General features: G+C 39.6%; 1 protein-coding gene across 1 annotated transcript in view; it reads left to right on the top strand.

The window, feature by feature from the left end:
• SLC16A10 (solute carrier family 16 member 10) overlaps nt 1-19386 on the top strand; it is a 136175-nt gene extending 116789 nt beyond the window's left edge. The window contains exons 4-6 of the mRNA XM_053592673.1: nt 1052-1195; nt 14951-15179; nt 18366-19386. Coding sequence (XP_053448648.1) covers nt 1052-1195; nt 14951-15179; nt 18366-18598 — 606 coding nt within the window. The 3' untranslated portion in view covers nt 18599-19386. The remainder of the gene's footprint in view (nt 1-1051; nt 1196-14950; nt 15180-18365) is intronic.
• Nucleotides 19387-23487: the final 4101 nt, after the last annotated feature.

The raw sequence follows: 23487 nt of genomic DNA on the forward strand, positions 1-23487 counted from the left end.
TGCAGACTTCCAGAACTTGGGCTAATGCTACAGAGGACAATGACTGTCAGATGTTAGGGAAAAGTCAAACACAATTGCTTACTTAGGGATTATTGATGGCCCGCCGGTGACTGTGGTCACTTCTAAGTAGACTGTAAATAAAGGGGAAAGGTCTTTTTTTAATATGTAAAAGGCTAAAATTAATATCTGATTATTATTAACTTTGTACCAAGCACTGTTCTAAGCTCTTTACGTGATATTTTATTTACTCCTCATAACCATCCTCTGAAGTATGTACTATTGCAATTTCCATTTTATAGATAAAGAAAGAGGTTAAGAACTTACCCAGACTCACAGACTGATAAGGATGGAACCAGAACATGCACTCAAGGATTCTGACTTTCCAGAGGATTATCTTTTAACTATGTTAAATTGCCTCTGAATCTTGATTGGTTCTCAGATAGGCAACTTTGTAGGTGGAGAACATCATTCTTGTGTCTTAGAAGCTTTAATATTCTTCAGGGCTGTTTAGATCTTCCTAGAAGAAATGAAACTCAAGAAATGACCCTTTAACTGTCTTTTGGGAGTAATGTGCTAGGTACTTGGGTGACCTTGAGAAAACAAGGTTATGGTGTGCTCAAAGGTCTATTCTCATCCTTTAGCTAATGGCTTGAGGTTAGCTTATAAAGTGTGTGTTGGTAAGCCTTTATTGGGGGGAAGGGAACTCATTTAAAAACTTTTTATGCATAAATTTTTTATGCATAAATATATGAAGAGATTGTCTTCATAGACATAAATTGTCTTCAATCTAACATGATTTAGTTTGCACAAAAAAGAAATGGGAGTTTTTTAATGAGTTTTTTCTTATTTTTTGAGTTTTCTAAACTAAATGAGGTTTCAATCTTATTTTTTCATGAAAAATAACAACAGGATAAATTTTATAACTATTTGAAATTGGAAGGAGGGTAAGAGTCCATAACATTTGTAGAAAAACAAAGGCTGGTGTATAGCCTCAAACTTTGTCAAGTTTTCCTAACATATATATTGTGGGTTCTTTTTCTGTGGTCTACAGGTGAATCATGTGAAGGAAAGATTTAAAGATGAAAACAATAAGGAGGTGGTTCTCATGTGTATTGGCATCACTTCGGGAGTTGGACGGCTGCTGTTTGGCCGGATTGCAGATTATGTGCCTAGTGCAAAGAAGGTTTATCTACAGGTACTTTTGTATACCTTTTTCCCTACAAAATTATTCCTATTACCTGATAGCTTATTATACTTACATGATTAAATTTTTTTATAAAAATAAGAAACATTTCCCAGAACATAACTTCTATAAACAGTTTTTCAAAGACAAAATCAGTTAAGAGTTTGGGTTTTAAACATGAGAAATTGGCAATGAAAAGCTGTTTTGTCATGGAACTCCACCAAACCAAAATGGGTTTTGCCCATTACTTTTTCTAAAAATGTTTTTTGGCATAGTTCTCATAGTCATGTGCAGAAACTGTGCCTTTTGCAATATCTTTGGGGGTGTGTGTGTGTGTGACTTTTGAGCTTTCTTATTGCATATTGCCCCCAGGTGTGGTGGGGCGTACATAAACAAATGCTAATTCCAAGATCATTACTGACATATATTCAACAGAACAGATATTTACGTGACTCCTTCATGTTAGATACCGTGCTAAGTGCTGCAGAATTTAATGAAACATGGTCTGTGCCTTCACTTAACAGCTAATAGTCTCATGGGAGTGGGTGTCATGGAAACAGAGGCACTGAGCCCCTGAATCAGCAGTGAGGTCTGATGGAGAAGGATGCTCCAAGCAGAGGAAACCACATGAGCAAAGATGTGGAGGTGTCAGCCATGGGACACTATGTCTAGGAAACTAAATGTTTAAATGGTATAAAGGGAGAATAGTAGATGATTGGTTGGGGGTATGGGCAGGAACCAGTTTGTCAAAGGCCTTTACATGTGTAAAAGAGAATGAACTTTATCTGGACATCTACTGGGAACCATTAAAGGATTTACACAGGGACTAACATGAATTGTGTTGTATAAAGATCAATCTGGTAACTGAAAAGTGGAATGTGAGGGGCAAGAATTGAGATAGTCACAAAATGCCACACATTTTTGAATGATTTCCATTTATATGAAATGTCCAGAATAGGCAGAGCCATGGAGAAAGAAGATATCATAGATTGGTGGTTGTCGGGGGCTAGGGCAAGGAGGGAATGGGGGGAGTAATTGCTACTGTGGACAGGGTTTCTTTGTGAGGTGATAAAGATGTTCTAAAATAACATACTGATGACGGTTGTACAATGTCATTAATGTACTAAAACCCACTAAATTATACACTTTACGTGGGAGAATTTTATGGTATGTGAATTATATCTCATCAAAGCCAGTATTTTAAAAAGAGGGGTGGCACTGGAACCAACTGGAGACTATTGAGGTAGTCTAGGCAGAAGGAGCCGGGGTCAAAGACTAAACTGGGGGTGCAGAGAATGAGAATCAGGGAGCCAGTGAAGCTGGGTTTGAGATTTGTGGCTTGGCTAACAGAGTAGATGGTTTTGTCTTATCAAGATGAGTAATTCAGTAAATCCACATAAGGATAATGAGTTCATTTTTGCTGTGTTAAGTTTGTAAAGCCTGTGGAAAAGCCGAGTTGAGTTTAGAGCTCATGGGAGAGTCTAGATAAGAGACCTATGGGACTCTGGTATTTATGGGCTATATGGGATGAGTGGAGGACTGCAGTCTTCCAAGGGAGGTTGAAGTGAGTAGCTAGATTGGTAAGGAAAAAACCGGGACCAGGCTAGAGTGTTTCTAATGGTAGGAGTGGTCAGCAGTGCCCACCGCTAGTGAGAAGGAGACTGAGAGGGTTCCCCTTGATTCAGAGAGGCTGTTACAGAGAACAGTTTCAGTGGAGTGGCAGGTGCAAAAGACTGAGTATGATCAGCTGAACAGATGGAAATACAGACAGTTCGTCCAAAAAGTTGGCTGCAGAAGGAAGGTAAAGAAAAGCTACAGGGGGGATTTAAAATTGGGCAATTAAGTGTGTTTACCTATGTTATAAATAAAAGTCAGTATTTGAACAGGGTCCTGAAAAAGAGGTGAAATTTAACACAGGAAAATGCCCCGGCCCTTTAAGGAGGTGCTTACTTCTACTTATAAGTTTTTCTTTTCTTTTTAGAGGCAGGATCTCACTCTCTCACCCAGTCTGAAGTGCAGTGGTGTCATCATAGCTTACTGCGTCCTTAAACTTCTGGATCCAGACTACCTGAGACTAAAGGCACATCCCACCATACCCAGATGATTTTTAATTTTTTTTTAGAAACAGGGTCTTGCTATGTTACTCAGGCTGGTCTCAGACTCCTGGCCTCAAGTGTTGCTCCCGCCTTAGCCTCCCAAAGTGCTGAGGTGACCAGTGTGAGCCACTGCACCCAGTTATTTCTACTTATAGATGTGAATACCCAGGAACAAAGAGGCTACCTCACTGTGGGTATCTGTGTCTATATTGGTCCAGGAGATAGTTACAGGGGAACATCTGTTAGAAGGAAGTATGACAGCTAGAAGGAAGTATGGACAGTTGGTAGCATGCCACTTTTTAAAATGTATTTGCTGTATTGTGATCATTCCCCTCCTTTATCAGTACTTCCCTGTGGATGTCCTTTATAGTCCTGTTCTCAAGTGTCCGTGGATATCCTTTATAGTCCTGTTCTCAAGTATCAGTGGGTATCCTTTATAGTCCTGTTCTCAAGTGTCAGTGGGTATCCTTTATAGGCCTGTTCTCAACTGTCAGTGGGTATCCTTTATAGGCCTGTTCTCAAGTGTCAGTGGATATCCTTCATAGTCCTGTTCTCAAGTGTCAGTGGGTATCCTTTATAGGCCTGTTCTCACGTATCAGTGGGTATCCTTTATAGGCCTGTTCTCAAGTGTCAGTGGGTATCCTTTATAGGCCTGTTCTCAAGTATCAGTGGATATCCTTTATAGTCCTGTTCTCAAGTGTCAGTGGGTTTCCTTTATAGTCCTGTTCTCAAGTATCAGTGGATATCCTTTATAGTCCTGTTCTCAAGTGTCAGTGGGTATCCTTTATAGGCCTGTTCTCAAGTATCAGTGGGTATCCTTTATAGTCCGGTTCTCAAGTGTCAGTGGGTATCCTTCATAGTCCTGTTCTCACGTATCAGTGGATATCCTTTATAGTCCTGTTCTCAAGTGTCAGTGGGTATCCTTTATAGTCCTGTTCTCAAGTGTCAGTAGATATCCTTTATAGGCCTGTTCTCAAGTATCAGGGGGTATCCTTTATAGGCCTGTTCTCAAGTGTCAGTGGGTATCCTTTATAGGCCTGTTCTCACGTATCAGTGGGTATCCTTTATAGGCCTGTTCTCAAGTGTCAGTGGGTATCCTTCATAGTCCTGTTCTCACGTATCAGTGGATATCCTTTATAGTCCTGTTCTCAAGTGTCAGTGGGTATCCTTTATAGTCCTGTTCTCAAGTGTCAGTGGGTATCCTTCATAGTCCTGTTCTCAAGTATCAGGATATCCTTTATAGTCCTGTTCTCAAGTGTCAGTGGGTATCGTTTATAGTCCTGTTCTCAAGTGTCAGTGGATATCCTTTATAGTCCTGTTCTCAAGTTTCAGTGGATATCCTTTATAGTCCTGTTCTCAAGTGTCAGTGGATATCCTTTATAGTCCTGTTCTCAAGTGTCAGTGGGTATCCTTCATAGTCCCGTTCTCAAGTGTCAGTGGATATCCTTTATAGTCCTGTTCTCAAGTGTCAGTGGGTATCCTTTATAGGCCTGTTCTCAAGTGTCAGTGGATATCCTTTATAGGCCTGTTCTCAAGTATCAGTGGTTATCCTTTATAGTCCTGTTCTCAAGTGTCAGTGGGTATCCTTTATAGGCCTGTTCTCAAGTATCAGTGGATGTCCTTTATAGTCCTGTTCTCAAGTATCAGTGGGTATCCTTTATAGTCCTGTTCTCATGTGTCAGTGGACATCCTTTATAGGCCTGTTCTCAAGTGTCAGTGGGTATCCTTTATAGTCCTGTTCTCAAGTGTCAGTGGGTATCCTTCATAGTCCTGTTCTCAAGTGTCAGTGGGTATCCTTTATACTCCTGTTCTCAAGTGTCAGTGGGTATCCTTCATAGTCCTGTTCTCAAGTGTCAGTGCGTATCCTTCATAGTCCTGTTCTCAAGTGTCAGTGGGTATCCTTCATAGTCCTGTTCTCAAGTGTCAGTGCGTATCCTTCATAGTCCTGTTCTCAAGTGTCAGTGGGTATCCTTCATAGTCCTGTTCTCAAGTGTCAGTGGGTATCCTTCATAGTCCTGTTCTCAAGTGTCAGTGCGTATCCTTCATAGTCCTGTTCTCAAGTGTCAGTGGGTATCCTTCATAGTCCTGTTCTCAAGTGTCAGTGGGTATCCTTATAGTCCTGTTCTCAAGTGTCCGTGGATATCCTTCATAGTCCTGTTCTCAAGTGTCAGTGCGTATCCTTTATAGTCCTGTTCTCAAGTGTCAGTGGGTATCCTTATAGTCCTGTTCTCAAGTGTCCGTGGATATCCTTCATAGTCCTGTTCTCAAGTGTCAGTGGATATCCTTTATAGTCTTGTTCTCAAGTATCAGGGGCGCCTTCTGATGCACATTTGTTGCATTACAGATTTTTAGCTTCTTTTCATTCATTCCAAAGATTATGCAGACCTCCTGTGCCCCCAGCACCGCTTTAGAACCACCAGACACAAACAAGAAGGCATGGGCTCTGAGTTTCTAAAGCAAAACCAAGGCAGGAAAAATCTAGGTGTGTTTGGGAACTCAGGAAGATAGAGTCGCATGGGAAGAGACTGGAAAGTTAGGCGGAGCCAAGATAAAGAGATTGTACTTTAAGTGTAGTAAATGTTTCTTGGACATTGTTGGTCTGATTTTACATTTTAAGATCACTGTGATCGCTCTGTGGATGGGCATTGGATTACAGGGAGGGAAGCAAGAGTGTAAGATGGGAGGAATACCAGATGAGAGGTCAATACAGTGGTCCTAGTGATGGAGGCCTGGACTAAGGTACTGTAATGATTCAAGTTATGTTATATTTTATGCATCAGTGTTTTGCTTCAAAACAAGTTTTGAGGCTGGGTTCAATGGCTCACACCTTTAATCCTAGCACCTTGTGAAGCTGAGGTAGGAGGATTGCATGAGCTTAGGAGTTCTGAGACTAGCCTAAGCAAGAGCAAGGCCTTCTTTCTACCAAAAATAGAAAAAAGTTAGCTGGACATGGTAGCACATGCCCGTAGTCCCAGCTTCTCAGAGGCTGAGGCAGGGGGATCACTTGGGCCCTGGAGTTTGAAGTTCAAGTGAGCTATGATGATGATGCCACTGCACTCTAGCTGGGGTGACAGAGTGAGACCTCATCTCAGAAAACAAAACCCCAAACCCCCATACAACAAAAACAACAACAAAAAGCAACTTTCAAAAGTTTTTCTCCCTATGTATAAATGGGGCAAATAGATAACTTGCAACATTTTGTGAGCACATTTTAATACTTGAATATTTCAAGTAATTTACAAAGGAAAACATATCCTTTCTTAACTTGTTCCCTGATGGACTCCATCCTATGAGCACAGTGGTGCAGGAGACCGCACAGGCCTAACCCTGTGGATATGGGGCTCACTCCCATAGTCATTCCCTCCTGCCTCTCCTTTTTGCTGGCTTCCCTGCCCCACCCTTCCAAATTCCCAGTGTGGTTTTTGATTCCTGTCTCGTTCTTCTTTGCTGCAGCTGACTCCAGCTGTGCTTCCTTCTCTCTCCCTCTCTGCCTGTCTGCCTTTTGACCCAGCCTTTAAGGGTGGAATGTTCTGCTTATCTTCCCTTCTTTCCTTTCATTGGCAGTGTGTTTCCTCAGACATAATTGCTCCCTGCTTTGTCTGTTGTAGCCCAACCTCAGGGGGCTATAACAGTTCTCTTCCCTTCCCTTCTTGTCTCCTTGAAGCCAGTTGGCAGCAGCAGCCAGGCCTAGAACACTCAGCCCCCCTACATAGTTTAGTTTCAGATCATGGTCATCTCCAGTTTGGGAGGCCACAGAGCAGTAGGACACAGGCACCATTTCACCCCAGTTCTACCACCAGCTTATCTTCAGAAACAACATGGGGCTCTGGTGAGGATTCTTTTTTTTTTTTTTTTTTTTGTAGTTTTGGCCAGGGCCGGGTTCGAACCCGTCACCCCAGGTATATGGAGCCAGCGCCCTACTCCTTGAGCCACAGGCACCGCCCTCTGGTGAGGATTCTTGATGATAGCTTACGTAAAGTACTTGGTCCAGATTGGATGATTAATAAATCCTTGCTTTTATTATTCTATTTATAGTTTTAATATTCTATTAAATACTAAAGTCAGATCTTGATTTGGAATAGGTCTTAAGAAAGGAGATCCTAATTATTCTGAATTAGTAGAATCGTTGCTTAGGTGGCGCCTGTGGCTCAGTGGGTAGGGCACTGGCCCCATATACTGAGGGTGGTAGGTTCAAACCCAGCCCCGGTCAAACTGCAAACAAAAAAATAGCCAGGCGTTGTGGTGGGCGCCTGTAGTCCCAGCTACTCGGGAGGCTGAGGCAAGAGAATCGCCCAAGCCCAGGAGTTGGAGGTTGCTGTGAGCTGTGTGATGCCATGGCACTCTACCCGAGGACCATAAAGTGAGACTCTGTCTCTACAAAAAAAAAAAAAGAAGAAGAAGAATCTTTGCTTAAATTAAAAAAAAAAAAATTCTTTAGAGATTGGGTTTTGCTGTGTTACACCAGTGAGGTCTTAAATGCCTGGCCTCAAGCAGTTCTCCTGTCTTAGCCTCCTAATTTGCTGGGATTACAGGTGTGAGTCACCTATAGCATCTTTTTATATAAATAATAGAATTTAGGAATGTATCTGACACTTTTGCCTAAGAGTTCTGAATTGAAACTTCCACCAAGGTATTTTCAGCCTAATAATTCTAAGTGCTGAGCGACATCCACTACTCCTGCCAGTAGAGATGATTGAATTGCATTATACAGAGTAATAATGCTTAAAGAAAATCTTTGCAAAAGTTCCTGAAGTATTTATTGGCTTGGTGCCTATTGTTCAGTGGTTAGGGGCTGACAGGTTTGAACCTGGCCCCGGCCTGCTAAGGACAATGACAACTATAACAACAACAAAAAAAAGCCAGGCATTGTGGCAGGTGCCTGTAGTCCCAGCAACTTGGGAGGCTGAGGGAAGAGAATCGCTTAAGCCCAAGAGTTTGAGATTGCTGTGAGCTGTGACGCTACGGCACTCTACCAAGGGTGATATAGTGAGACTCTGTCTCACAAAAAGAAAAAAAGTTCCTGGAGTAGTCTGGGTGCAGTGGCTCATGCCTGTAATCCTAGCACTCCAGAAGGCTGAGGATTGCCTAAGTTCAGGAGTTCAAGACCAGCCTGAGCAAGAGCAAGACTCCATCTCTACTAAAAATAAAAGAACTAGCCAGGTGTTGTAGCCAGCGCCCGTAGTCCTAGCTACGCAGGAGGCCAAGGCAGGATTGCTTGAACCCAGGAGTTTGAGATTGCTGTGAGCTACAACGCAGCACTCTACCCAGGGTGACCGAGTGAGACTCTATTTAAAAAGAAAAAATCCTGGAGTATATACTTTATTGGGAGAGAAGAGGCTGCATATACCCTAATATCATCTTCCTATTTTCCTCACAGGCCATCTTTCTAGTTACCATTAAATTACTACAGATTTGTTTGTGTCCTCAATGTGAGACCTGACAGTTAAGTTCACAGACTTAAAAAAGTGCTGCATACCTCACTGCTGACTATCACTGTGGTCACCTTTGAAGCACTCCCCTTGGGAAGCTGTGCACTGACACCAGCACCTAGTGCACCCTTCAAAGCAATTTTTTTCTCATGTCTTCAAAGCCATTTTGGTACTCTTCTCCTGAAATGGCCAGCAAAGCTGTCGTCATATTACACTTGGTGTTCTGAATGTCATTGTCTTCCTTTCGATATTTCCTTTATCTTTGGGTAAAGAAAAAAGTTACTGGGGCTCAGATCAGGTGAGTAGGGAGGGTGTTCCAATACAGTTATTTGTTTACTGGCTAAAAACTCCCCCACAGACAGTACTGTATGAGGTGGCGCATTGTCATGATGCAAGGGCCATGAGTTCTTGGCCAAGATTTTCAGTTAAAATTTTTCTAAGTGTCTCTCTATTGATGATTACTTGGTCTGCTATGCTTCTTACAGTCAGTCAGTGATTTTGACACAATTCAATGAATTTTTTGCAATGTTTTTGTTAGTTCTGCTCATTCCTGGCCTCCCCGACCTCTCTTCATCAGTGACACTTTCTTTCTCCTTAAATGGAGAAAACATTTAATCCATTTGTACACTGCTTGTTTCTTCATGGCATTATCTCCATAAACTTGGACTAACATGTCCCTAATTTCACTCTCACAAAGTTTAACAAGAAATTTATGAATGTTTGCTCATTGCTCCGATTCAAGCTCCAACATTCTCATGACAGACAGCACACAAAAATATGCAACAGTGATAATGAACACCACTCAGCAAGACAAGGCCACACGTCGGCAGGAGCACAGCTGTGGGACAGTCGTTTGTACAGTGCTGCCAGTGTAAGTGCACAGTGGCAAGTTCATGAACTTAATTGTCAGACCGTGTATGTAAGTGTCTTACAAGGGTCAGAGTGTTTCAAAGGTTTGAAAGTTATAACTTGGTATGAAGGGGTTGATCACTTTTCCATCACGTCATACTTCTCTGTGACGAGGACACATTGAAGCAGACATTGTGTCAGTGTCTGTAAAACAGACGACCCCCCCCAACGTCTGTGCGTGCACAGGAATGGTTTGGGAGGATGCAAACTAAATTGTTAAATGGTTATTCCTAAGGAGGAGGACATGGACATGAGTGGTAGGTGAGAGGGGGTTGAAAGAAGATTCTCATACGTTACTGTGTGCATTCCTTTAAGGTGGAATTTTGCAAAAGAACGTATTCATGAATTACCTTTGTAACTGAGAAAAGTAATGACTTCCATATCCACTGTCCCATGTAAGCTGCTTCTTCCAGTTCAGGTAGAGTGAACTGCTTACTATTGCCCAGGATTTTTTTTTCCCATTTCATTTTAGCATTTTACATTTTCCTAAAGATACCTTGGGATGAGGATATGTACTTTACAAAATGTAAGATATTTCCAAAGTAGTCTCCAAATACTTAACAATTCCCCAGCCTAAATAAAAAATCAGAGTTCCCATATATGGTGTCATCTATCCATTTTTTGTTTTTTGAAATGAGGATCTCACAATGATGCCTCAGCTGGTCTCAAACTGCTGGCCCCCAGGGATCCTCTTGCCTCAGCCTCCCAAGTAGCTGGGATCATAGGCTCAAGCCACTGCGCCCTGCCATAATCTAAACTGGCACAGGGTGTGACTATGTCAAGGACCAATTCCTCCACCAGGTAGAAAGGATAGTGTACTCATGTGCCACATAAAAGGTCAAACAGACTCCCTCTGAAGCATTTTGAAAATATTATGGCCTCTGTATACTTCAAAAGACACCAGCCATGCCTGGCTATGTGGCCTGAACATTTCTCTTTAGTTTGTCATGGACCAGCAGAACTCTGCCGCCAACTGCTTTGTCCTGGGTGTCTAGCTAGAGGCTGTGAAATTCTGGAAAGTTGGTGCTGAGTAAACTTAGAGGGGCAGCACTTGACTCTAACTGTGGCCAATTCTGTGTCTGGCTCCACAAATACCTTCTGCTTATTTAGGTGCAGCCCATTTTCCTCTTGAGCTACACTGAGATTCCTGAGCAAAACTTAAACTGTCATTTCTCTCCAAGAATGCTTTTTTTGGTGATAGAAATGGAAAAGGTAGTAGCATAAGAATGTTTTTGTTCCAAGGTATGCAAACTAACTCATGGGTGTTAATTCTTTTAGAGCCTGTGGTACTATGGCAAAGGATACTTCCTTGGATGGTTTTAAGAAAACAAAAGAAAATTAGGAGCCTCTGAATCTCTTATTTGAATCTAACCAGAGCTGCTGTGTTTGAAAGGAAAAAAAAAGATTGTAATATAATACCAAGTATATTCATCCTTTAAACTGGGTCCCAGTATCAACAGATCAATACTAGTTTTGGGAAGTAATGAGGAATGAGTGAACCTCCTATATGTACACTTTGCTAAGCCTTGGCTTGTGTTCCTGTGTATGGGGAACAGGTGTATTCCCATGCTTGGCCTCCTTACCTCTTAATTTAGTTATATTTTGTTGGAAACATCCACTGGGAAACAGCATCATTACTATAGCTACAAATAAGGTAGAAGCAGTGAGTTATTTTTCTGAGAAATGCTTTCAGAATAAACATATGAATTTCTATAAATTCAAGTCTTAAAGGAAAACTAAACAATTTTACTGTTAAATAACAGCTAAATTAATAAATCATTGCCAAAAAATTAAAAAAGAAGATATAAACTAATGTAGTTTGAATTGAGAAAAGGAGAACTTGCACAAAGGTGAAGTATTAAGTATATTTGTTCAAAATACATAGTAATAAATTTGAAACTCATAAGTGAATAATTTTTTACAAAACTGACAAAAGAACAAAACTTTGAAGAGGCCAAAAATGGATAGACAAATCAGGTAAACTACCAAACATGAAGTGCCTGGACTCATTATTCCAAGAAAACATTCATAATTAAGCAAAATTGACTTTGTGCCAACTACTGCATTAGTCTTGCAATAGTCACCAAATAGAAAATTGTACAGAGCTGGCTTTCTTATCTTGAAAGAAATTTGTACTAACCAAATTGGAAAAAACTATGAAACATTTTAAAAGAAAAAACATATATTCTTGAAAGCTAGCCTGGGTATAATTACAGTGGTGTGGTTGGGAATGTTTGGTCTGTAGTTTTATCAATTAAATCCATTAAGTCTGTCCATGTAATGTCCTTTTTTTTGAGACAGAGTCTTACTCTATCACCCTCAGTAAAGTGCCATGGCGTCACAACTCACAGCAACCTCCAACTCCTGAGCTTAGGTGATTCTCTTGCCTCAGCCTCCTAAGTACCTGGGACTACAGGTGCCTGCCACAATGGCCAGCTACTTTTTGTTGCAGTTTGGCCGGGACTGGGTTTGAGCCTGTTACCCTTGGTATATGGGGCCAGTGCCCTACTCACTGAGCCATAGGTGCCTTCCTATAGATATGTTTCTAAGATTTAAATAACTTTCCATGTTTATCAACTTTTATGTTTGTAGACAGAATAAAAATGTGTCTACAATTAGGAATATTAGGGTTTGTCTGGTTAGCTTTTCCATAAAAACAACTACTTAATTCTTTTTTTTTTTTTTTTTTTTTGTGGTTTTTGGCCGGGGCTGGGTTTGAACCCGCCACCTCCGGCATATGGGACCGGCACCCTACTCCTTGAGCCACAGGCGCCGCCCACAACTACTTAATTCTTACCTATTTGTCAATTTTAAACCCCTTTCTACATTTTGATTTTTCTTTATATCTCTTATAACCTTAATAGATAGGAAGCACCAGGAAGTCTTTACTTGCCCAGGGTCATAGAAAGCTAGAACCTGACTGTTCCTTTGAGCCACTAGTTCTTTCCCTCCTACCAGGCTGCAAACCCAGTGATTACCCACTACTAAGAAATTATGCTTATGCTTTCATAGAAGTTGGGTTGGAGAAAAGGATATTTAATTAAAAAATAAAAATCAGGAGAATGGGGAGATTTTGTTCTTTAGAAATACTAGTGTGACGTGCCCAGTTTATTTTTTAAATATAGTAGAACTTCCATTAGTTGGCCACCTCCCTAAGCTGATCCTGATTTCCATAGACCAGACACATACCTCATGCACTCAATCTAAGTTCCTTATGTCAACAGCAGACAGGTGAAGTATTAAGTGTATTTGTTTAAAATACATAGTAATAGGTAATACATAGGCTGGGTGATGTGGCTCATGCCTGTAATCCTAGCACTCTGGGAGGTTGAGGCAGGTGGATTGCCTGAGCTCAGGAATTTGAGATCAGCCTGAGCAAAAGTGAGACCCTATCTCTGAAAAAATAGCCAGGTGTTATGGCGGGTGCCTATAGTCCCAGCTACTTGGGAGGCTGAGGCAAGAGGATCACTTGAGCCCAGGAGTTTGAGGTTGTTGTGAGCTGTGATGCCACAGCACTCTACTGAGGGAGAAAAAATAAGATTCTGTCTCAAAAAATAAATAAATAAATAAAACAAAACAAAAAAAACCCTCAAAATATATAGTAATAAATTTGAAACTCTTAAGTGAACAATCCCTTATGTAGTCAGCTTACAGAGGTTCTAATGTAGTCAGCTCAGATTCTTAAATTATAATTTTACCATAAAACTGTATTTTAATAATGAAGAAAAATTTACTCAGCTATATGGTATGATAATATCAAAAAGAAAACTAATCTAGATGTGAAACATTTTTTTCTTTTTTTGAGACAAGAGTCTCACTTTGTCACCCTCTGTAGAGTGCTTTAGCATCACAGCTCACAGCAACCTCAAATTCTTGGGCTTAAGCGATTCACTTCCCTCAGCCTCCTAAGTAGCTGGGACTATAGGCACCTACCACAATGCCTGGCTATTTTTAGAGATGAGGTCTTGCTTTGCTTCAGGCTGGTCTCGAACTCATGAGCTCAGCCTCCCAGAGTGCTAGGATTACAGGTGTGAGCCACCATGTATGTTTCTTATTGTGGTATCAATGGACCACCTGTGTGTTAATGTTTGTGAAAACCAACATTCCTGAATCCCACCCCAGAATCTCACTCTATACCTTCAGAGCCCCTCAAGTTGGGAGTGGTGTCCTGAGGTGTACTACCAAGCCTGATCTTTCAGAGGTGTGCCAGTAGGTCCTAGGAAAAACAACAGATGAACATAGCAGTCGCAACAGCTCCATTTTTTATCTGGTCTCTCCCTCCCCAGCCCCACTCTCATTGGAGAGCACCCTTGGGGAACAGTTCTCCCTGCGCTCACGTGGGCTGTGGGTCCAGGCTGGCTCCATCTTATAAGCTCTGGCACATGACTTCTCCCAGCATCATCTTCATCTGTGAAATAGGGGTAACAATACTTACCTCTTATGGGGTTGGGATCACCATTACCACCAGTGAGAGAAATGGTAGTTGCTATTAGATGCATACTTTTTAAAAGCCTGATGGTTTTAAGACATTGCTGCTCACTAGTGAATTGTCCAGTTTTATTAATTTTTTTAATTAATTAGTAAAACTGGACAATTAATTAATAGTTCTGCACCTTTGAAAAGCTACTGAATTATCTGTTTCCTCCCTTTTTGTACCAAAGATATTTTGCATCTGTAACTGTGGTAGCATATAGAATACTTCATTTGCACTTATTTATTTAAATGTCCATTTCTCCATACCGCGAAGGCAGGAACCAAGTCTTATGCATAGTTGAAAACACTAGTTCACAGCATAATGCCTACAAAGTGGGAAGCAGAATCAGGTATCTGACTCTATTAACTTCTCTGACACTGAAATGGAGGTGTTCAGTGGCTCAAACATTCTGAACTCTGGGGTGCTTAATATATCTATAACATTTGCTATTGAAGTGTACATAGTTTCAAAGGTGAAACAACAATCAAGTGTTTGATGAATTATCTTGAGTTGATTGAGCACTGACTAGGTGCAAGATTCTTAAACCTCATAATATCTGTTCCAAAGATGAATTGTGTACAGATTCTGACTTCAAACAGTTTCAGGCTGGGAGGTAAAGTAAATATATAAAAGTATTTATTTTATTCTTATGTCTTAATGGAAATATTGAAAAAGTGCTCCGAGAATTTGGGGGACATGATTATGGGATTGATGATGTATAGAAAATCAAGGTGAACTAGGTGGTGGCAGGGTACAAGAGGGATAGCCAGTAATCACCTGGACGTCTTTAGCATATTGTCGGTGATGGTAACATTCCATTTTGGTGAGAACAGAGTTGACACTGTGGTGTCTGTCCTAGGTGCTCTCCTTCTGCTTCATCGGTCTCATGTCCATGATGATTCCCCTGTGTGGCGTCTTTGGGGCCCTCATTGCTGTTTGTCTCATTATGGGTCTCTTTGATGGATGCTTCATTTCTATTATGGCCCCCATAGCCTTTGAGTTAGTTGGTGCCCAGGATGTCTCCCAAGCAATTGGATTTCTGCTCGGATTCATGTCTGTACCCATGACTGTGGGCCCACCCATTGCAGGTAAATATAATGATTCTCTAGTCATTATATTAATTTGTAGCATATTCTACTCCAGGCCCTAAACATCACTTATAGGTAAGACATGTTATAATTTGTTGATTACTGGTATTTTGCTTTTATGTGTGCTTTATCTGTTAATATTTTTCTTTTTTTTTAAGAAGGTGAAATTTTTTTTAAATTTCAGATTAATTTGAGGGTGCAAATGTTTAGCTTACATTGTTTTTAATTCCAAGATAAAGTTCAAGTTGTAGTTGAGCCCTTCCCCCAGGGGGCGTGCTGAACAGCCTCACATTATGCACATTAGGTGAGAGACTAGTTATATATATATATATGACATGTTGAAAAAGTTTGCTCATTGGCATCTAAAACACTCAATAAAATGTGTAAAAGTAAGTTTCTGGGCTCTAAGCATTTATAAATCCTATATTTCACTTAGTATGTCCTTTAGAAAAATGGGAACATGGTTTTTCAAAAAAAAAAATGAAGATTCTGAAAGATTTTTAAATATGTATACTTTGTGTTAGAGATCATACAGCCTTGGTTTGGCATGGTGGCTCACTCCTATAATCCTAGAACTCTGGGAGGACAAGGTGAGAGTATCCCTTGCACTCAGGAGTTCAAGAGCAGCCTGCGAAAGAGTAGGACCCCATCTCTACTAAAAATAGAAAAATTAGGTGGGCATTGTGGTTGGTGCCTGTAGTCTCAGCTGTTCGGGGGTGTGAGGCAGGGGTATCACTTGAACCCCGGAATTTGAGGTTACAGTGAGCTGTTTTGCCACAGCCCTCTACCAGGGCAACAGAGTGAGACTCTATCTCAAAAAGAAAAAAAAGAGAGAAAAATCATACAGCCCCCTGAAGAGTAATTGATGAAAAATAACACTTAGTGGAAACAACCTGAATGTATGTGCCTGTCACCTGCCCCATGGTGAACCTCAAGAACATTATGGAAGTGGAAGAAGCCGAGTATGAAAGGACTTATGCATCACATGATGCTTTTTATGGGAAGTATCCAGAATAGGTAAATTCATAGAGACAGAAAACAGATGGGTGTTTGCCAGGGGATGGAAGGAAGGAGGATTGGGGAGTAACTACTTAATGGGGATGGAGTGCCTGTTTAGCATGATAAAAATATTTTAGAACTAGATAGAGGTAGTAGTTGTACAACATTGTGCATATACTAAATGCCACTGAATCATTCACTTTAAAAGGGTTGATTTTCACTCTGGGAGGCCAAGGTGGGTTGATTTCCTGAGCCAGAGCAAGACCTTGTCTCAGAAAATAGCCAGGCATTGTGGCCGGCACCTGTAGTCCCAGCTACTTGGGAGGCTGAGGGAAGAGAATCGCTTGAGCCCAAGAGGCGGAGGTTGCTGTGAACTGTGATGCTACCACACTCTACCAAGTGCGACAAAGTGAGACTGTCTCCAGTCAATCAATAAAATGATTGATTTTATGTTATGTGAATTCTGCTTTGAAAAATCCTCTGAATAACAATATAAAGATGTCTTGGGGTGGCGCCTGTGGCTCAAGGAGTAGGGCGCCGGTCCCATATGCCGGAGGTGGCAGGTTCAAAACCAGCCCTGGCCAAAAAAAAAAAAAAAAATGCCATGTGTGGAGGTATTAGCTTCGAAGCCCCAACAAATGAATAAAAAGTTTAAAAAAAAAAAAAAAAAAAAAACAATATAAAGATGTCTCAAGTTCAGCATTACTTGGGTGGCAGTGTGAATTAGTATTAGAATATTTGATATAATTATGATAAAAATGAAATGCATGTACTGTCATCTGTGTCTGGCTCCTGAGGAGCTCAGTGAAAGTCCAGCTCAATTCACTCTCATACCCTGAACTGCATTTCTAGTCATGAATCAAGCAAGCAGCATTACTACTGAGCAGAGCAGAGTTTCAGTTCAAAAGGTCACAGTCTCCCTATAGGAGAACCCTCCATTCCTTCCTCCCCACCAGGTAATAGACTGTTCACTCTTCTTTTTATACCTTCAAGCTTTGCTTTACAGTTTCCCAGTTCACAGCAGGTTGTAAGTAGCATGTTAGCAATCATGGTTTTTGCTACTGAAAGTATCTGCTAGGAGACCAAGAATAAGGGAGGTAAAGGAAACTTCCCAAATGTGCAGGGACTGAAAGCAGAAAACCCCTATCTCACCGCAAGATTCTGAGTGCATCACAGTACTACAGAAAACATAATCATTAATGTTCATAAGGATGAAACGTTCGCTTATACATGGAATAGTCACATGGATACAGTGTAGTATGTTCGAACAAACAAAAAAAGCCCCAAACCTGAGTCCTGGCATTTGTTAGAGAAGTTAGAAATAAAGAGTATGCTAAGTAATAGTTTTCAGAAGCAGAGCCCAAGGCTTGATTAAAGTACCACAAACACACTCTTTAATGTTATGTTTTAGTGTTGTGTTTTTTTGTTTTGGGGGCTTTTTTTGTTTTTAGAGACAGAGTTTCACGCTTTTTTTTTTTGAGACAGAGTCTTACTCTGTCACACTAGCTAAAGTGCAGTGGTCTGATCACAGCAAATTCCTGGGCTCAAATTCCAAGTGAGTCTCTTGCCTCAGCCTTGCAAGTAGCTGGGATTATAGGCACATACCACCATACCCAGATAATTTTTCTATTTTTTGTAGAGACTGGGTCTTAATCTTTATAAGACTCAGGCTGGTCTTGAACTCTTGACCTCAAGTGATCCTCCTGCCTTGGCCTCCTTAGGTACTAGGATTATAAGTGTGAACACTGTGCCTGGCCTGTTGTGTTATGTTTTAATGTTAGCATTGTTTAATATATTTAACAATCTTTCATAAATAAATAGGCCCAAGAACAGTTTGAAAGGTAAACATTTGGAGTGTGGTGTGTACAACATTTTAGCCGGACGGTCTATCCACCACGTCACAATGCCCCAACTGGCCTCTAAGGGAGTTTGAGAAAAGCAAAGCTTGGTTGCAAATACTCTTTTCAAGTAATACCTTAGTATGAAAACCCAGATGCCTATGCTCTTAAGATACGAGATTTTTCCTCATATTATAAAAGGTTTGTATTTCACATCCATTTCCTGAAAAGCATCTGATATCTGAGATGTTTGACTTGAAATTAGGCTAGGACTAGGCCATTAGTGTGACTGATCTGAGACCCCTAACAACCACACTTCTCGCTTGGTGATAGCTTTTTCCCTCTCTAGGGTTACTTCGTGACAAGCTGGGCTCCTATGATGTGGCATTCTACCTCGCTGGGATCCCTCCCCTTCTTGGAGGTGCTGTGCTTTGTTTTATCCCATGGATCCATAGTAAGAAGCAGAGAGAGATCAGTAAGACCACTGGAGGAGAAAAGATGGAAAAAATGTTGGAGAACCAGAACTCTCTACTGTCAAGCTCATCTGGAATCTTCAAGAAAGAATCTGACTCTATTATTTAATGTCTTATATACCTCCACCAGACTGGACTTGCTTTTGAATTTTAAGCAAGTTTTCCTTTTATATGAATTGTAAATTCCTTATTTTTTTAATCACATCCTAGGAATAGCACAGTAGTTGGGAAATAGAGCCCTTATTACTACAAGAACAATTTTCTGCCACTGAATAACTGTCTGATATTTCCATGAGTCTGAGAGCAGAGGCTCTGCCACATGAAAACATGTCTGAAAATCAAATATTGTGAAAATATGAAGCTATCTCAGTGAAAAGCAACTTTGGAAACTGTGAATGCTTTTTAGCTTGTACAAATATTTAAAAATACCTCAAGCTATACCGAAAGGGTTACAGTTTGGTTAGGACTGGAAATATTTTGTTGTCTCACGTGGTATATCTTTAGTTCTGGTACCTCTGTTTTAATTTCTTCTGCTGTTTGGAAAATTGTTTTATAACAGAATTTTGCAAAATTTCAGCCTGGATTCTAAATAATACCAGAATCTACCTAAACCTCATGTTAAAGTAGCTTGCCTGCTATTGAATAAGCTCTGAAATTAAGGGATTCTAACTTGCTGCTGTGTCGAGGGACCTTCTAGGAACAGATGCTAACAATGTGTTCAGAATCAGCATGTGGGATGAGAGGGATCCTGTCCCAAGGGCAGAGCTGTGCAGAATCAGGCATTTCTTCCATTTAAGTTGATGCATTGTTTCCTTTGCATTTGCAATGTGTTCTACTCAAATAGCCAGACATATCCCAAATTTCTGAATGTGTTTCAATAATAAAGTAAAATAGAATTCATGAAAGATATTCTTGCCATTTTAAATTAGAATTTGTCTTACTTCTGGATTTGTTAGCACTAGGACTTGATATTTAAAAAAAGTCTTAATGGGCATGTTATCAAGTGGCAATTACAGGCACAAATTGTGGACAAGGGCAAAATCCTTTATATTCATGAAGAAAATATAATATCTATTTCTAATAGAAACAGTTGCTTAAATTAGTTTATGAAATTTATGAGTCTTTTTTTTTTCTGAGACAGAGTCTCATTATGTCACCCTCAGTAGAGTGCTGTTGCATCACAGCTCACAGCAACCTCAAACTCTTGGGCTTAAGCGATTCTCTTGCCTCAGCCTCCCCTCCCAAGTAGCTGGGACTATAGGCACCCACCACAACACCTGGCTGTTTTTTTCTTGCAATTGTCATTGTTGGTTAGCTGGCCTGGGCTGGCCTCAAACCTGCCAGCCTCGGTGCATGTGGCTGGCACCATAACCACTGTGCTACAGGCGCCAAGCTGAAATTTATGAGTCTAAAAAGGTTTAAAATACTTATAAAAAGAACCAAGTCTTACATTTCCAAAATTTTCTGGCAAAAATGTGCATAAATATGTATTTATCTTAGTATGTTCCCCTTTAACACACCCATTATGTTTTCTATTTACGTATAGATTATCATAACAAAGCTATTATGCTAATGACCTAAAATTCAAAGCAAAGTCATGCCATGGCCTGTACTCATTTACAAAAACAGAAACACTTTCTTATATCCCTGAAATTATACTTTAATTCTTCAGACCTTTAAAAGTTAAAAGATCATGAAGACATTCAATAACCCTACTGTGCCATACACAGTTGCAACTTACTACTTCTAACAGTTTCATATTTCATAAGGTGACTTAGGTAATTTGTGGAAAGTTCTTTTGCAGAAAAAGAAATTACATTTTAACTATACTTCCCTTTTGTGTTCTTACTGTAAGCTTTTAGAAAATGATTTAGACACTCTGAGGCAGCGGTTCTCAACCTGTAGGTTGTGACCCAAAGGAACTGTATATTAAAGTGCCACGGCATTAGGAAGGTTGAGAACCACTGCTCTAAGGTAATATGTTAACAAATTTTTCATGTTCAGTTACATACAACATTACTTCCTTGCTATAATCAGTACTTTTGAGAAGTTAAGAAAAAATACAACTAAGACCAATAGTCAGATCTGCCATTATAAATGTTAGTATTTGTTTGTAGTTTTAGCATGACTCCTAAAGCTACTCCCCCCAATTTTACAGAGTATTTCAAAAATGGAAAATTTACTCTGTAGAGGACTCTCAAATGTTTTCCTTTTTAAAATTTGCTAATTTTAGAGAGGGGATAAAACAGGAAATAATCTGGAGCCTGAAGACTTATTTATTTGGTTAGTTTCCACATTAAAATAGCATAGTAGGCTGGGCATGATGGCACCGGCCTGTAATCCTTCCAGTCGGAGACTGAGGGGGGAGGGTCACTTGAGCATAGGAGAGTGAGACCAGCCTGAGCAAGACTGAGACCCCATCTTTACCAAAAATAGAAAAAATTAGCCAGCATGGTAGTACGTGCCTATAGTCCCAGCTATTTGAGAGGCTAAGGCAAGAAAATCACTTGAGTCCAGGAGTTTGAGGATGCCATGAGCTACACGGATGATACTGCACTCTATCCAGGGCAATAGAGCAAGACTCTGTCTCAAAAAAAGAGGCAGTGATTTAAATATGTATAATAAAACGTAGATCTCAGATATTGTGTTTGTGTATAGTATTATAAATCAGTTTTCAGTTTAATGGAATGAATCAAACTGGATCTATATAATACATAAAAGCTCCTCTATAATATACTCTGCTGTAATAACATAAAATTAAAAAGTATAAAGGTAAGATGGAAGATGCTAAATTCTATAAAATACATATTTAGTGGCATTGTGTTTGATAGTTCCAAAAGTTCCAAAAAATCTAAAATATACAAACCGAGAAAATGAGTATTTTAATATTCATAAAAATTTGTATTTTAAATCAAGAACTATTACTTAGTCAAAGTAAATCCTTTGTAATTTCTGAAAAGAGTGTGGCTATTCTAATAAAATGACCTGGTAAGCCTAATTTTTTTTTGTTCAATCCAGATACAATTCTGAGAGGAAAAGAATACAGAGTCAGAACTTTGCTTTTTTATCTCATCTTCCTTTTTCTGGTAGGACTTAGAAAATACTCAGATTCAAAAGGTTCTGCCATTTAAGACTAACAGCAACGTAAGACAGGCAGCAGTCATTCTTCTTGGTAGGAACTCTGGATCAGATGATTTTTAAACAGGTGACTAAGAAGCTTCCAGAAATGTTTTGGTTAAATTTTTTTTTGCAGCAGATATTGTTAGAATCTACCCATTAAGTAATAATCAATCACCCAGGTTATTGATACTTTATTCAAAATCTGTTCATCTCTTTTATCATAGTTGCAGTGTTTGCTTTATAGCCCTGCTACAAGACTTGTAATTTCCACCAAAAATTGCATAGTTCTTGTATTATGTTTAAATTCTACAAATAAACAGAAACAGGCCTTCATTTACATTTCAAATCCATATTATCTGTTTACACTTGTTTGCAGACAATCCCAGAGGTTCTGCCCAAGTGTCTAGAAAGCTTAAATGCTCTTAGCTTCAACTTCCCCACTTTTAAATATACATTAATTATAAACATGTTTGCTTCTGATAACTCTAGTGTTCTTAGCTGCATTTAAGAATATTTTAATTACTCTAAACTGTCCTATGTCCAGATGACTTTTTATATTTAATTAATGGAAAATTGAAAAGAAAATGTGGTATGAGATTATGCAAACTAGGGTGTGGGTGGTTTTGAGAAGTCAATTTCATGCTCTTTCATAGGTACCTTTTTTCCTTATTCTTTTTATGTTGTCTTTATTCTTATTATTCTTTAATTTTTTTCCCTACTTCACCATATCCTTCAAAAAGCTCCTGAAAAGTCTGTAACACCCATGCTTAGTTCCATTGGTTGCTTAGTTGTGCTACTTATCCCTGTAGTTTCACAGAATGGAAACCCAATTTTGCATGTCCTGGAGAATGGCTCACTCCCAGTCTTCAACTTAAGAGTTCTAATGGTCTACATTGAATTTATTTTAAATTACATGATGAAAAATTTGAGGTAATAAGTTTCATATAATTGGCATCTTTTATACTAACATTTGAAACTTTCTTATTTAAATTTTTAAAGTAAATGCTTTTAAAAAATTGACAAGTTCTTAGCATATTTTCAGAAAGTGTAATTTTTTACTTTGATTTTCACATTCCATTAAGGTTTCATTAAATCTTAGCCCTGAGAGCACATGATGAAGGATAACTTGGAATGTTTAATGGGCCTCTCAGATGTAGTTCCTAATGATTATTCTTTAGGAAGCTGCCTTAGGTTGGATTACATTTTGTGGCGAATGGTGTTACAATAAATCCCCAGAGTTTAGAGATACAAGAGGAAATGTATAAGCTAATTAGCTCCAAGTTTATAATGTATAAACAACTTAAACAAGTATTTAAAACTCTCTAGGAAGTGCTAACACTAAAAACTTCACTGTTGCTGGCATAAACATTAGGGAATAATTTTTATATTAGGTTAAAAATTGTTGCTTTTCCAATGTATTGTCTTAAAAAGAGGAAGTCAAGCTTTATTACTTTCCTTTTACATGTGTATTCTTTTTTAATTTAAAAGAAAAATAGTATTTTGGCTACTAGAAAAGTACATTGTCATGTACTTTGTTATTAAAACACAAGAGCAGTTTGTCATCTGTAATAGGTAATATGGAAAAAGAACACACCACAGAAGGAAGACTTGACAGTTCATTGACTTAATAATTAGCTCTCAGGCGGCGCCTGTGGCTCAAAGGGATAGGGCGCCGGCCCCATATGCCAGAGGTGGTGGGTTCAAACCCAGCCCTGGCCAAAAACTGCAAAAAAAAAAAAAAAAAATTAGCTCTCACATTACACTGACTGATTTGTGTTGAAAGTCTTGGTCTAAGGGAGATAAAAAGACTGTCTAGAGCTGAGTTTCAGTATGTCTATAGGAGCAAATAGTAACAAGGTGGACAGACAGCTCCTGGGA

The sequence above is a fragment of the Nycticebus coucang genome, chromosome 5 (assembly GCF_027406575.1).
Source record: "Nycticebus coucang isolate mNycCou1 chromosome 5, mNycCou1.pri, whole genome shotgun sequence".
NCBI classification, from domain to species: domain Eukaryota; kingdom Metazoa; phylum Chordata; class Mammalia; order Primates; family Lorisidae; genus Nycticebus; species Nycticebus coucang.